Raw genomic sequence first — 12,451 nt, forward strand, 5'->3', positions numbered from 1 at the left:
AACTATCAAGACAAAAGTGCCATGAATGATAACCATTTGCGTCCTCGAAACAAATCCATAATTATTTTTGTGGAATTTTATCCAAAATCACTATCAGCTTGTTGAAACAAAAATGGATTGAGAAGTGAGCAAGGAAATTAGCTGGCAGACCAAAACCCGCAAAAGAAGAACAAACAAATAGCAAAGCACAGAGTTTAAATGATCTACTTTTGGGAAATATATATCTCAATCACATAATTCATAAATGTGATTTGTTTTGGTACGTTCTTGTTGTAGTTTCTCATGCATATTCATCAGCCAAACTTGATGATGTGTAATGTAGTTTTTTTCTTTTCCTGTCTGCAACATACTATGTTAAAGTGTAACATTAAGATGTTATAGTAAAATATCATACAAAAGTTATATATAGTTAACTTACTTATTTATCAAGTAGCGTGGACATGATTAGGTAAATGAAGCATGTATACTGCTGTATCCGAAAAAGAAATACATAACAGCAGACGTGAACTCACGATTAGAAAGAAATGCCAGTATATTGTATATATCCAGTGTATCTCCTCCTAACCCAACATTCTTGACGTCAATTTCATTTTTTACAAGAATTACCGACTCTTTTATGAGATTAGTAAACTTGAGGGACTTACTTACAATTATCTTGGTTAATAAAATTTAAATATTTTTCTTTAAAAATGTATAAATCTGTGGGCTAATTCTTTTTTTTTTTTTCTTTTGAATGAATAATCTGTGGGCTAATTCTTTGACTACTTGAATGAAATGATTGATCCCAAAAGTCTCCTAAGCTAGAAGGGATCAAACGCCAGTCCAAAGCTTTTCATCCATCCTTACTTTACCACAATCCTTCTTCATCGGCTAGAATCTCGCTCATGTTACAACGGATCCAACATTTTCCAAAGCTCCCATTTTTACCCTGTGCTGGTGAGTTCTTCGATCTGGGTTCGTATGGGTTAGTCTAAATTATGTAGATTGGTGGATTGAATCGCGATTTTCTGCAATTGGGTTCGCTAATTGCGATTTGGTTGACGATTCTGGGTGATAAAGGTTGCTGCTTTGTTGTTCTAGGTTTCTGAATGATGATTCTATTCTTATTTATCTGCAAATTGTTTTAATGGGTTTATGTTGTTTCTATTTGGTTTAAATGATTTCACCCAAAAGAGGTTGTTTTGATCACATAGGAAACATAATCAATGTAGGTTTCTGTCTATGGCACAGTTTCAGTGAGTTGAAAATTCGTTCTTGTGATGTGTTAAAACAGGAAGCAGTGACCTCCTCTTGATGCAGTTTTGATTCTACAAAGCCTCAGAGTTTATTTGGTCTCCTTTAGATTTGTAAGCAGCATCAAAATGATGCATTCAGGCTGCACAAAACTCATGCTACTTCTACTCTTATATCTTGCTGTGTTCATTGGGAACACTGGCGCAGACCCTCAATGGGAGATCTCACATAAAGTAAGAACTGCTCCTCATGGAGACATGGGACGGAACGTTATAGATGGAAGTGGTGTAGAGAAAACGTTACGTGACGTTGGAATGGGTGAGAACAAGAGAGGGAGTCACAGCAAAGTTTCTGTCTCAACAGTTGCGTTGTTCACCTTGGCGATGGCTGCTGCTACTGGTTTGGGTGCAGTGCCTTTCTTCTTTGTTGAGCTTGATCCTCAATGGGCTGGGATATGCAACGGCATGGCGGCTGGTGTGATGTTGGCTGCTAGCTTTGATCTTGTGAAGGAGGGTCAAGAGCATGGTTCTGGAAACTGGGTTGTTACTGGGATTCTAGCCGGTGCTTTGTTCATTTGGCTCTGCAAGCAGGTAACCTGAAAGTGATTCTTAAAGGCTCTCCAACAACATATTGAAAACTCATTTTACCTTTGGCAGTTTCTTGAACAATATGGTGAGGTGAGCATGCTGGATATTAAAGGTGCAGATGCAGCGAAAGTTGTTCTCGTCATAGGCATCATGACACTTCATTCTTTCGGGGAAGGATCAGGGGTTGGTGTGTCCTTTGCTGGTTCAAAAGGTTTTAGTCAAGGGCTTCTGGTGACTTTAGCCATAGCCGTTCATAATATTCCAGAAGGGTTGGCTGTTAGCATGGTGCTTGCATCGAGAGGTGTCTCTCCACAAAACGCCATGCTCTGGAGTATAATCACATCCTTACCTCAGGTAATAATCCATTGATGTGTCTGTGATCTTATTTCTTTTTCTGCATAACTGATTACTGATTCTTGTTGATTCTTTTACCAGCCTATCGTTGCAGTGCCAGCTTTTTTATGTGCGGATGCGTTCAGCAAGTTTTTGCCTTTCTGCACTGGGTTTGCGGCTGGGTGTATGATTTGGATGGTTATTGCTGAAGTGCTTCCTGATGCATTCAAGGTGAATTGCATGTTGTTGATGTTCCCACATATGTAATATTAGTTTCGTCTCGGTCACTCGAACTTGGGGACCTCTGACACAATGCTACGGTCCTTTCCAGTTGAGCTAATGACCTCTGGTGATGTTCCTATCACATGAAGATGACTGACTTAATTTCTCTTCTCTGTAAACACAACAGGAAGCGTCTCCGTCGCAAGTGGCATCTTCAGCCACAATATCAGTAGCATCCATGGAAGCTCTCAGCACTCTTTTCGAAAACTTCACGCATGATTACAAGTAAAACAGTGGAATTTATAAGATGTTGCATTTGATTGTGTTCTTAAATTTAACTAAAAAGGATTCATTTTCTCCAATCTGCAGCTCAGAGGATGCTTCTGGCTTCTTCGTTTCACTTCTCTTTGGTCTAGGCCCATTGCTTGGGGGAGTGTTTCTGGTTGCATCGGCGCTCACCTTCCGTCTCCAGCACGCCCTTCTCATGGGAGTAGCCTCAGGCATTGCGTTTGTCCTAGGTCTCTGGCGTCCGCTTCAGCTGCTGCTCTCTGCAAAAATGGGATTCATCCCTCTGGTTAGTCTACTTGCTCTTGGAGCCGTGCTGAGCCATTTCATAAGCTCAACCATCCTGAATGTTACTTCTCGGAAAAAGTCTCGAGCTGGTAGTTTAATAACCCCAGTAACAAATTTTCCAACCAGTGCCATAACACTCCAGTCACTATTAGCGTGTGGAGCGGTTGGTTTCCACGCGCTAGCCGAGGGGCTTGCTCTAGGGGTCGCTGCTCCAAGTGCTCACGGTCTCGGCAGACACATGGTACTCCCTGTTTCCTTACACGGGCTCCCAAGGGGAACAGCGGTTGCAAGCTGCGTGTTCGGAGCTACAGACAGTTGGCATGCAGCTCTTGCAGCAGCTGCTTTGATTGGTTTTGTGGGACCTGTATCAGCCATAGGATCGATACTAGCTGGGATAGATTATAGTGGACTGGACCACGTGATGATGGTGGCGTGCGGTGGATTGCTGCCTAGCTTCTGGCAGGTGATTAAGAGAGCGGTGAGGTTAGAGAGAAGGAAAGGCAGTGTGGGGATGGTGCTGGGAGTTGCGTGTGCTGTTGTGTGTCTGACTTTCACTAGACTGGTCTGCTTGCACACGCCGTATTGCAACTCTGCACCTGAGGCTGTTAGATGATTGGGTTCTTGAAAGTAAAGAGGCTCTTCTTGTGAGCATATGCACTCTCTGATTCTGGTGTAAGATAGTTACATATAGTTTCATGACCCTTTAACTCGTGTGTCTATACAAAGCTTTGTCGGATTTTAGGATATGTTTTATGAGATTAAGTAGATAGGGCTTTGTTTTAGCTCTAATCTACTGGAAAAACAAAAACAAAAACAAAAGGATAACAGCAAATACTTTTGACAACTATTTATGAGAGTGTTTGTTCTTTCTTTCATCATTCGTAATTTAAGACCTTTTACTGAATTTATTTTCTTGGTAATGTTGATAAATAAAACAACAAAAATGGCTATTGGCATGCATATTCGGTTAGTTCGAGTTATTTATTTCGGTTAATTTAATTCTACATAAATCTTATCGAATTAACCGAAATAAATTTTAATTTAATATTTGGTTAGTTTGGTTTCTGAAAATCCTACTGAATTTTTTTATTTATTTCGGTTTAATGTTGTTAAAATTTTGGATAAAACAACCTCAAATAGATGTATTGGGCTTTAAGAGTAAAGTTTACTGAACAAAAAGCCCAAAGGACTATAAAGCCCAAAGCTCATTGATTGAATCAGTGATCTGAAACTTAGATGATTGATTAGCTGGTGAAGTTTGGATCTTTGATAGAGAGAAGTAGAATCACAAAGGCAAGGAGAAGAAGAAGATGTCGTTGGTGTGGCTAGAAGCAGCTCTGCCTCTGGGGATCATCGGAGGGATGCTCTGCATCATGGGAAACTCTCAGTACTACATCCACAAAGCTTATCATGGCCGTGTATGATTCTTCCCCCTTCCCCTTCTTCTCTCTCTCAGGGTTTGATCCTAAATTAGAGCAATTCATTCATCGTTTGTGGTTTTGATGATTTCAAAATTGGGATTGAAACAGCCGAAGCACATAGGCCACGATGAATGGGATGTCGCCATGGAGAGACGCGACAAGAAAGTCGTCGAGAAAGCCACAACTCCTTCCTCATGATCTGATCCCTCAGGTCTGTGTTCCTCTTTCTCTAAGTGGTTATTGGATCAATATTCTCTATGCACTAGTTTTTGTTGCTTCACAAGCCTATTAGTGTGCCAGTGAATGTTTGTAAAGGTGTGATTAGTTACTGAATAGCTCTTTTGTTCTCTGGGCTCTTGAAAATGAAAATTGCGTTAAAGAGATTAAAAAGATAAGACTTTGTGGATAATAGCTACTGTTTAGTTCTTTGTCGTTTTTGAAGCTTCAGCGTGTTGGTTTGGTTGCCATTCTGCTGCTATATAGACTATCATCGGCACTGTTTAGCTATTTGTTCTTGAAGCTTGTATTGTCCTGTCTCCTGTCTAGGAATGACTACGATCATGTTTATGGTTTGGTTAGTTTGTAGCTGTGCTTATTTCTTTGTCATAGCTGAGCTCTAGGGAAGTGGTTTTCTTTTTTTTCTCGGCGTAGAGAATCCTTCCTGCTGCTTTCTGTTTTCTCCTTTTGGCTTGAGATGTAACTCTTGAGTAACATGGTGATTAATGTAGGGGCGTAAGGTGAACATTTGTGGGCACACAAATAAAGTGTATTCCAGAAGAAGAAGAAGAAGCTGAAGAGTCTCATATTGTTATTCCCGTTTGATTTCTTTTTTCCTGCTTTTAGAATTCAGACCGTAATGGCATTTGGTTATAACATATCTCTGTTTGTGATATAATACATGCTTTTAAGTTGTATGAGACACTGAAACTTACACTCTTTGTTGTGTGAATGAATAATTATCTTGAAAAATGGCTCGTCAAAAACTTTAAAGTGCCGATGGTAAAAAAAGAAAGAAGAGGAATTACATCCTCGGTTTGCTGGGAGTAGGATCTCATGTGTGCAGATTGTTGAGTGTATATTAGATGGGAACGGGGAGACTTTGAAGATAGTTGAGTCCAGCGAAGCTTGTGATGCTGAATCACATGGTTTTATATGGCTGTGCCTGTTAATAAAGGTCAAAGCCTCTGTCTCTGCTTGCAGATTCACATGAGGTAGTCCTCTCGCTATGTCCCTTTCAACTGGGTCTCTTCTGACTTTTTTCTCCAAAATGGTCCATTCTTGATTCTTGTAACGCAGCCCATTTTTTAATTGCATTGTTCAGAAGAGTTTTTGTTTCATGCCATCAAGTTGCTCGTACCAACCAAAAAAGTCTTGGGTAGATTCACTTTCAGTTTCTCCTTAAAACACCTTCCATTATCAATAGGATTTGATTAGCCACACCTGAATATGAGTGAACCTAATAAGGAATCTCTTACTCTTTAGTGAAAACGAAGATTGTTTTTATTTTACCGTTGAGACCTTTCTGTTCTATTCAACCAAAGTTACAGACAAGGAACAAAAAGGACGAATATTCTACAACAATAGTTTTCCTTTTGGGCAATCATTTTGGATGTCCTTGGAACACAATTAATACAATGCACTCTTATCTTCATTTTCAGATCCAGTACTAAGATCTCGCAATGATGAGACAAAGACATTAAGAATCTTCTGATACATCTACAGATGTCAGAGTAAATTAACATTGTTGACATGAAACTATGCAATCATAGCACAAGAAGACACAAAGCCAGGCTATTCCACGTTTGACTCAAAACTTTTTGCCTGCTATGTTTCTCAGAGGTAGCTGCTACATGAGAACCATAACGAGTCTTATGAAGAGCAACCAGGCGAGACAATTCTGAATGACATTATGAATGTGGACACACTACTACTAACATTTGAAGAATGATAAACTCAAAGTTGAGAATGGAGCATCATCTTCTTAAGCTGTCAAAAGATGTTAACATTATTACAAAAGAGATAACAGCTTTACAGAAAAAAGTAGTTAGAAAGCAAACAATGTGAGTGTGTTCCAGAAACAATCCCTATCTTCCATCAAAGTTGTGATTTGAGAGGCTAAACAATAAACACTTATTTTCCTTAAAATCACTCGTAGAGAATCAAGATGAATGTACCGTATCAACTTGCTAACCACAACTAAAAAAAAATAATAATCAGAAGAAAAAAAACACTTTACCAGAAGACAAGTAACAGATGGATCAAAGCTGAACTCTAACAATAATGAAGATGTACACAAAACCACAATCAAAAGTTTTCCTCTAAGCTGCGTATTCAGTCTCAAGCATAGGTTGTGTACGAGTAGTAGTAGCTGTCGGTGCTCTCGTCTCTCCAACCTGAGTCATCCTAAGAGCTTCCCCCGCCTCTCCAGCTCTCTCCATCTCCCTAATCTTCTCATCCTTCTTGTAACTCCGACACCTCATAACAAGACACACCAACAGCCCCAATAGTATCAACCCACCAACCACTGATCCTACAATGATCCAAGTCTTGGCACTATCCTCAGACCTCTCCTCCTTCTTCTTCTTTCTTCCCTCGCTTGGAGATGGAGCAGACGCCACAGACTTCACCACCACAGAGAAATGCCCTTGATTCACAGTCTCGCACGTGTTCTGAACCGAGTCCTTGAAAGTGGCTTTCCCTCGCGAATCGAAACTAACGCACTTAGCGCCAGAACCTTGCGGGATACGTTCAAGATCGGCGAAACCAATCTTAATGGGATCGTTTAACGCCGTTAGCTCCAGCTCCGGTAAGTTAACGGCGGAGAGATTCTTAGCGTCGTAGGCGAGGAGTCCCAGCACGGGAGCTACGTAGTCGTAGCCGGGAAGAGGGTAATAGAACTGAGAGTAGTTAGCTAGGTTCTGATAAACAAGAACGAGCCTTGTCACGTACGGCTTCACGATGACTCCTGTCGGAATTGAGAACTCTTTCAGGGAGGATACTCCGTATTTTCTGAAGCTTCCGCTTCTGAGCCTCATGGCGGCGAGTTTGATCCCGGTGAAATTGGAAGGAACGGTGGCGTCGTAGAGAATGCCGGTGCGGGGACGAACGAAAGCTCTAAAGGAGTAATCTTGAAGAAGGGCGTCGAGAGAAGAAGAAGTCACATTGGTCGGAGGAGGCTGAGCAGAGAGTTTTTGAGAGAGACTGAGAAAGAGAAGCACCTGGAGACTAAAGAGAAACCCCATTGTTGGGTTTCTTCTTCCCCAGGGCCGAGTCAGAGACGTGTGACTCAGTACAAACTCGCCGTGAAGTCTTCAAGAATGGTAAAGATTGGAACTTTGAGGTTGGGTTTCAAGTAAAGATTGGAAAAGGGAAGAATTGAATCGAGGAATGAGGGGTTGCAGCGATGGAGGACGGAGTCACGGAGGAGAGAGAGGAGTAATGGTTTGCTGGTGGAGGAGAGAGAGAGAGGCAAAAGGACAAAGAGTGTTGTCGTCAGTCACATTTGTTCACAAGAACTAGACAGCCTGTTCATCTGATTTTTCTCCTTTTTACCATTTTAAATATAAATAATTCCCATAAAATATGCCCTTCACATTCATAACCTTTTTTTATTTACTTTACTTTACTTTTTCACCAATCATATTGCGGCATTTAGTGTCGCCGTAACAGTTGTCCGTTTACAGTATTTGTATTTCTGTATCTGTATTCATATACTGTGTATAAAATAAATATACTTTCATTATCGCGTGGACACTAAAGAACATTGTTCCATTCATTGTCTTGGCCCAATTGTCTACTGTGACCAGCGAATCATGTTGTAGATCTAACTGCGAGAAATAAATTCGGGCTTTTTATTCCAAAGATATGGACTCTTGAGGCCTTAACTGTTTCTTTCGGCCCATAAACAAATATGTATTAGCCCATTACAAGCCTTATGATGAAATCATTTTACCGGAAAGAAAGTAAATTTTTACTGGGTACCTTAATATTCAAGTACACGTATAAAGGGAAAATTCCTTAAAAAATATGCAGACTAATTTTCATTTGCTAATAAAATACATGAACTATTTTGGATTCTCGTTTAATACACGAACTAATTTTTATTGTTTATTAACTACACAAACTTTTGAAATTCGCAGGTTTTACGCATAGTTTTACGCGTTAACGCGTTAACTATATTAAACGATAGTGACGATGGCGGCATTAGAATTTAATATTACACAAACTATTTTTTATTTGCTAATAAAATTCGCGAACTATTTTTGTTTTCTATTAAATACACAAACTAATTTTTGTTTTCTTTTAAATACACAAACTTTTGAAATTTACAGATTTTACACATCGATTTAGACGACGTCAACTATGTTTAGCAGAAGTAAAGACAATGTTTAAATTAAACAAGTGGTTTAACTGTGAAAAGCATGCTCACCCTCAGCCAACTGAAATTAATTTGAGTTAGTTTCAATTCGAGTTTGGCACTCTAATCTGTTCCAACCTCTTTTATTATCCAAAATATTTTTTTTTCCTTCTTCTTTACTTTGATTTTTTTTATTTCAATTCAAAGTGGAGTCGATCTACATGTCGTGAAAAAAGACGAAGAAAACTACGTAATTTTAAACAAGTTTCTGATTTTTGAATTAGTTTAGTGTTATGCATTTCTAATTCTTGTTCTTTGCTTTGATAGTAGTGATTATGATTCAAGGTTAATTTATACTATGGTAAATAAGTTTAGTGTTATGAATTAAGTTCTACATATATTCTTTCTACTATGCTAAAAAAATTGAAATTACATCAGAAAAAAATTTTACACTATTGAAGCGTAATGAAAAAGAAAGCTAACAATATAATCTATCGGAGGACATTTAAAAAAAAAAATTCTTCGCAGTTTAACCACATGCTCAATTAAACACTAACATTATCTTCACTTCTGCTAAACATAGTTGATATCATCTAAATCGATGTGTAAAATCTGCAAATTTAAAAAGTTTGTATATTTAATAGAAAACAAAAATATAAAGCTGATTTACCATATTTGAATTCAAAGACAATAAACGTTTCAGGCCGAGCCCTAAAAATTCAATACACAGTGCATAAACAAAACAGCGGAAGAAGACTACTATCGTTTGATCTGCAATCTCACTTTTGATCCCTTCCTTCAACTTTTATAGGGTTTGATTCCAGTGACTGGGTTGCATGAGATTCATTTAGCCTAAAGAAAAGCCGTTCGTTACAAAAGATCATAAGAAAGATTTCTGACTCTGATTCGCTTGTGGCTGATCTTCTCTTTTGTTGCAGCGTCGAGGCGATTTCAAGCCGTGCAATGGCTTCAGTCTGCAGTGGGTGAACTCCGTATTCCGAGTCAGCCGTCTGAGAAAGAGTTTGTTACTTGCTTGAGAAACGGTATGATACTATGCAATGCTATCAACAAGATTCACCCTGGACCCGACGCCAAGGTTGTTGAAAACTACTCGAATCTGCAGTCGTTTAACAGAGAGTATCAGCTTCCTCAAACTTGGTTCCCAGAGGTGAGTGTGTTCAGAACAGTTGAAGCCAACTTGGTTCAGTTGCTTTAGCTGCAGAAATGTAGAGCAAATATTTAGAAAATCATCTCCAGATTCCCAGAGGTGAGTATGTTCAGGTTGACAATCTGAGTTGTGTATCATCGGTAAATGGAATTTGATAACTTGCTAAATACTATAACTGGAGCTATTTGTATTCAATATTCCAGTGACTATCGTCTCTGATTTACAAGTCAAACTGGATATCTATAATTTGGAGATTCCAATATGAGAAAATTTGTATTAATTAAGATATCATTGTAATTTAATTCTATATGTTTTGGTGATCACGTTAATGTCTTAATCAAATCCCTTTGCAATCAAGCTATCAAATTATCTCTTAATATACGATACAATCACCATAGCCAATGCCACGTGGAATTAACCATGATTTAAGTTCTACTAATCGCATGCTCAAGATTATGGGTTGTGCGTATCCCTTTGATTGTCAAATATACATATCAACATTTATTAATAACACGTTGGGCGCCGGCTTAAACATACTCTTAACACACGAAAAACCCAAAAACATATGAAGAAAATAAACACGCACATAAAAAAAAGTTGAGAAAGATATGATTTTAAAATTGGAAGTACTTAACAAATAATGGCTCTACACACCTTGAAGGCTTGAACGATTGAGATAGTGGCCAGCATATAATATTATCCATCATTACCAACATACATCGAACCTAATAAAAAAAAATCAACGAATTTTCAGTATAAATGGAACCCTAGTATTCTCATGTAAGTTTGTGAATATTAAGAAGAAAATAAATAAACAAAGTATCAGAACTAAAGAAGAGATACAGAAACAACATGAAGAAGAGCATATGCATCGTATCTCTTTTGATGATCTTTCTATTGATCTCCACAGGTAATAAAAGTTATATTAAATGAATCAAACAAAATCAGTTAATTGTCTGCATTTTGTACTATCAAATTATTTTATCAATACATAATGTAAATTATATATATGTGTGTGTGTGTGCATTTCTATTCAGGGATACCGAAAGGAAAAGCTCGTGAATGCCTGAGAAAACCAAGCAAAACTCTACCGCGAAACCTCTGTTTAGCAGGACATGATTTATGCAGCAGTATTTGCGTGGGTAATGGATCAGCCCACGGCGAATGTGACATGACTAGTAGAGTTTGTTTCTGTTACGATTGCTAAGCTTGAACGACGACTTGTGCTGCTTGGGAATAAACCATCTGTTCGATCAGTTGCACTTGCATTGATATTTGTGTTTGAATTTCTGGGTGTGTATGCGTTTAAATGTTTTGTTGTGTACTTGTGTGGTTTGGAATAATCGATTAAATAGCCATTGATTTGGCTTATTCGTCAGTAATAATGTGCACTTTTAAGTTGTTTTGAAATATTATTATACTAGATGTTAACCCGCACATCCGTGCGAATATATTTATATTTTTAAATTAACTTTTAAAATATTAAATATGTTATAAATAAATATATTTAATATCAATTTTATGTATATATTTTTTATTTTAAAATTTTTTATTTGTTAAATTTGTTTGATGATATTATACAAATCATATATTAATGAAGTATTTTTGTTTATTTATTTAAATGTAACATCAATATTAATAGTTTAATATTAAACATTAGTTTTATATGAATTAATAAAAAATTATTAGCTTCTTTGTTTAGAAATTTTTATTCTCGAAATGTTTTTATGTAAATAAATTGATTTTTTTTATATTTTAAAATATTATTTATTTAATATATTATATTTCAGCTTAATGTTTTTATTTTTACTAAAATATCAAACATAAAATGTTACAACCAATAAAAAATTGTTTATTTGGTTTTATCTAAAAATTTAATTTGATAATTTAAAAAGAATTAGGCTATACTATTTAATTTCAAATTAGTTACTGAAATATATAAAATATGATCTATATTAAATATGATAAACAATCAAATGATAATTACCTAATGACAATATATTTATCTTTTTTTAGAAATATTATTGTTTAGATGTATATTTTTTTGTTAGGAGAATATTATATATGAGTAATTTTAGAATGTTTAGTTAAATTTCTAATGAATGGTATAACATAGACTTGTGTATGGTAGATAAAAATAGGACTCTATTTTAATAGAGTAGACTAGATTTTGACCCGCGCTTTCAAAGCGCGGGTTTATTTTTGTTTTTTTTTTCAATTGACAAATATTTAGTAAATGTCACATTTTCATATATTTGCGTTTTATTTTATAAAAGACTTAAAAATTTTATCTTTATTTATCGTATTTCATTTTAAATGACTATTTATGTTAAAAAAATTAAACTTTATTTTTTTAATGAATTAAGTTGGTATAACTCTGATAAATTAATTTTATTATGGGGTTAATATTTTAATTAAAAAAGTATATACTTTTAATAAAGATTTATACTTTTCAATAAAAAAATTCAATTATTTTTATGAATGCTTAAATTATATTAAGAAAAGAAAAAAATAATAATTAAGAATAGTTGAAAAAAAAATATTTGAACTTGGACTC

The 12,451-nt window shown here is 36.5% G+C and overlaps 3 protein-coding genes across 3 annotated transcripts; 2 read left to right on the plus strand and 1 right to left on the minus strand.

Moving 5' to 3' along the window:
• Nucleotides 1–585: 585 nt before the first annotated feature.
• LOC103859336 (putative zinc transporter At3g08650) lies at nucleotides 586–3,823 on the plus strand. Its single transcript, XM_009136850.3, has 6 exons — nucleotides 586–936; nucleotides 1,274–1,823; nucleotides 1,890–2,174; nucleotides 2,256–2,384; nucleotides 2,563–2,660; nucleotides 2,745–3,823. Exons 2-6 carry the CDS (start codon nucleotides 1,362–1,364, stop codon nucleotides 3,559–3,561), a joined length of 1,791 nt encoding a protein of 596 aa, XP_009135098.1. The 5' UTR covers nucleotides 586–936; nucleotides 1,274–1,361; the 3' UTR covers nucleotides 3,562–3,823.
• A 323-nt stretch (nucleotides 3,824–4,146) lies between these two features.
• On the plus strand, nucleotides 4,147–5,338 carry LOC103859337 (NADH dehydrogenase [ubiquinone] 1 alpha subcomplex subunit 1). Its single transcript, XM_009136851.3, has 3 exons — nucleotides 4,147–4,366; nucleotides 4,478–4,580; nucleotides 5,098–5,338. The coding sequence occupies exons 1-2, from the start codon at nucleotides 4,259–4,261 to the stop codon at nucleotides 4,565–4,567; spliced, it is 198 nt and encodes a 65-aa protein (XP_009135099.1). The 5' UTR covers nucleotides 4,147–4,258; the 3' UTR covers nucleotides 4,568–4,580; nucleotides 5,098–5,338.
• A 1,096-nt stretch (nucleotides 5,339–6,434) lies between these two features.
• LOC103859338 lies at nucleotides 6,435–11,380 on the minus strand. Its single transcript, XM_009136852.3, has one exon. It carries the CDS (start codon nucleotides 7,609–7,611, stop codon nucleotides 6,688–6,690), a length of 924 nt encoding a protein of 307 aa, XP_009135100.1. The 5' UTR covers nucleotides 7,612–11,380; the 3' UTR covers nucleotides 6,435–6,687.
• Between the last annotated feature and the right edge of the window lie 1,071 nt (nucleotides 11,381–12,451).

This window comes from Brassica rapa, chromosome A03, assembly GCF_000309985.2.
Source record: "Brassica rapa cultivar Chiifu-401-42 chromosome A03, CAAS_Brap_v3.01, whole genome shotgun sequence".
Lineage (NCBI taxonomy): Eukaryota > Viridiplantae > Streptophyta > Magnoliopsida > Brassicales > Brassicaceae > Brassica > Brassica rapa.

Excerpts from the sequence above, each read along its gene's own strand:
- LOC103859338 (XM_009136852.3), bottom strand. The coding sequence starts at position 7,611 with ATGGGGTTTCTCTTTAGTCTCCAGGTGCTTCTCTTTCTCAGTCTCTCT.
- LOC103859336 (XM_009136850.3), top strand. The coding sequence starts at position 1,362 with ATGATGCATTCAGGCTGCACAAAACTCATGCTACTTCTACTCTTATAT. Across the intron at positions 2,175-2,255 it reads TAATCACATCCTTACCTCAG|CCTATCGTTGCAGTGCCAGC; the intron begins GTAATAATCCAT and ends TTCTTTTACCAG. Across the intron at positions 2,385-2,562 it reads TGCTTCCTGATGCATTCAAG|GAAGCGTCTCCGTCGCAAGT; the intron begins GTGAATTGCATG and ends TAAACACAACAG.
- LOC103859337 (XM_009136851.3), top strand. The coding sequence starts at position 4,259 with ATGTCGTTGGTGTGGCTAGAAGCAGCTCTGCCTCTGGGGATCATCGGA. Across the intron at positions 4,367-4,477 it reads ACAAAGCTTATCATGGCCGT|CCGAAGCACATAGGCCACGA; the intron begins GTATGATTCTTC and ends GGATTGAAACAG.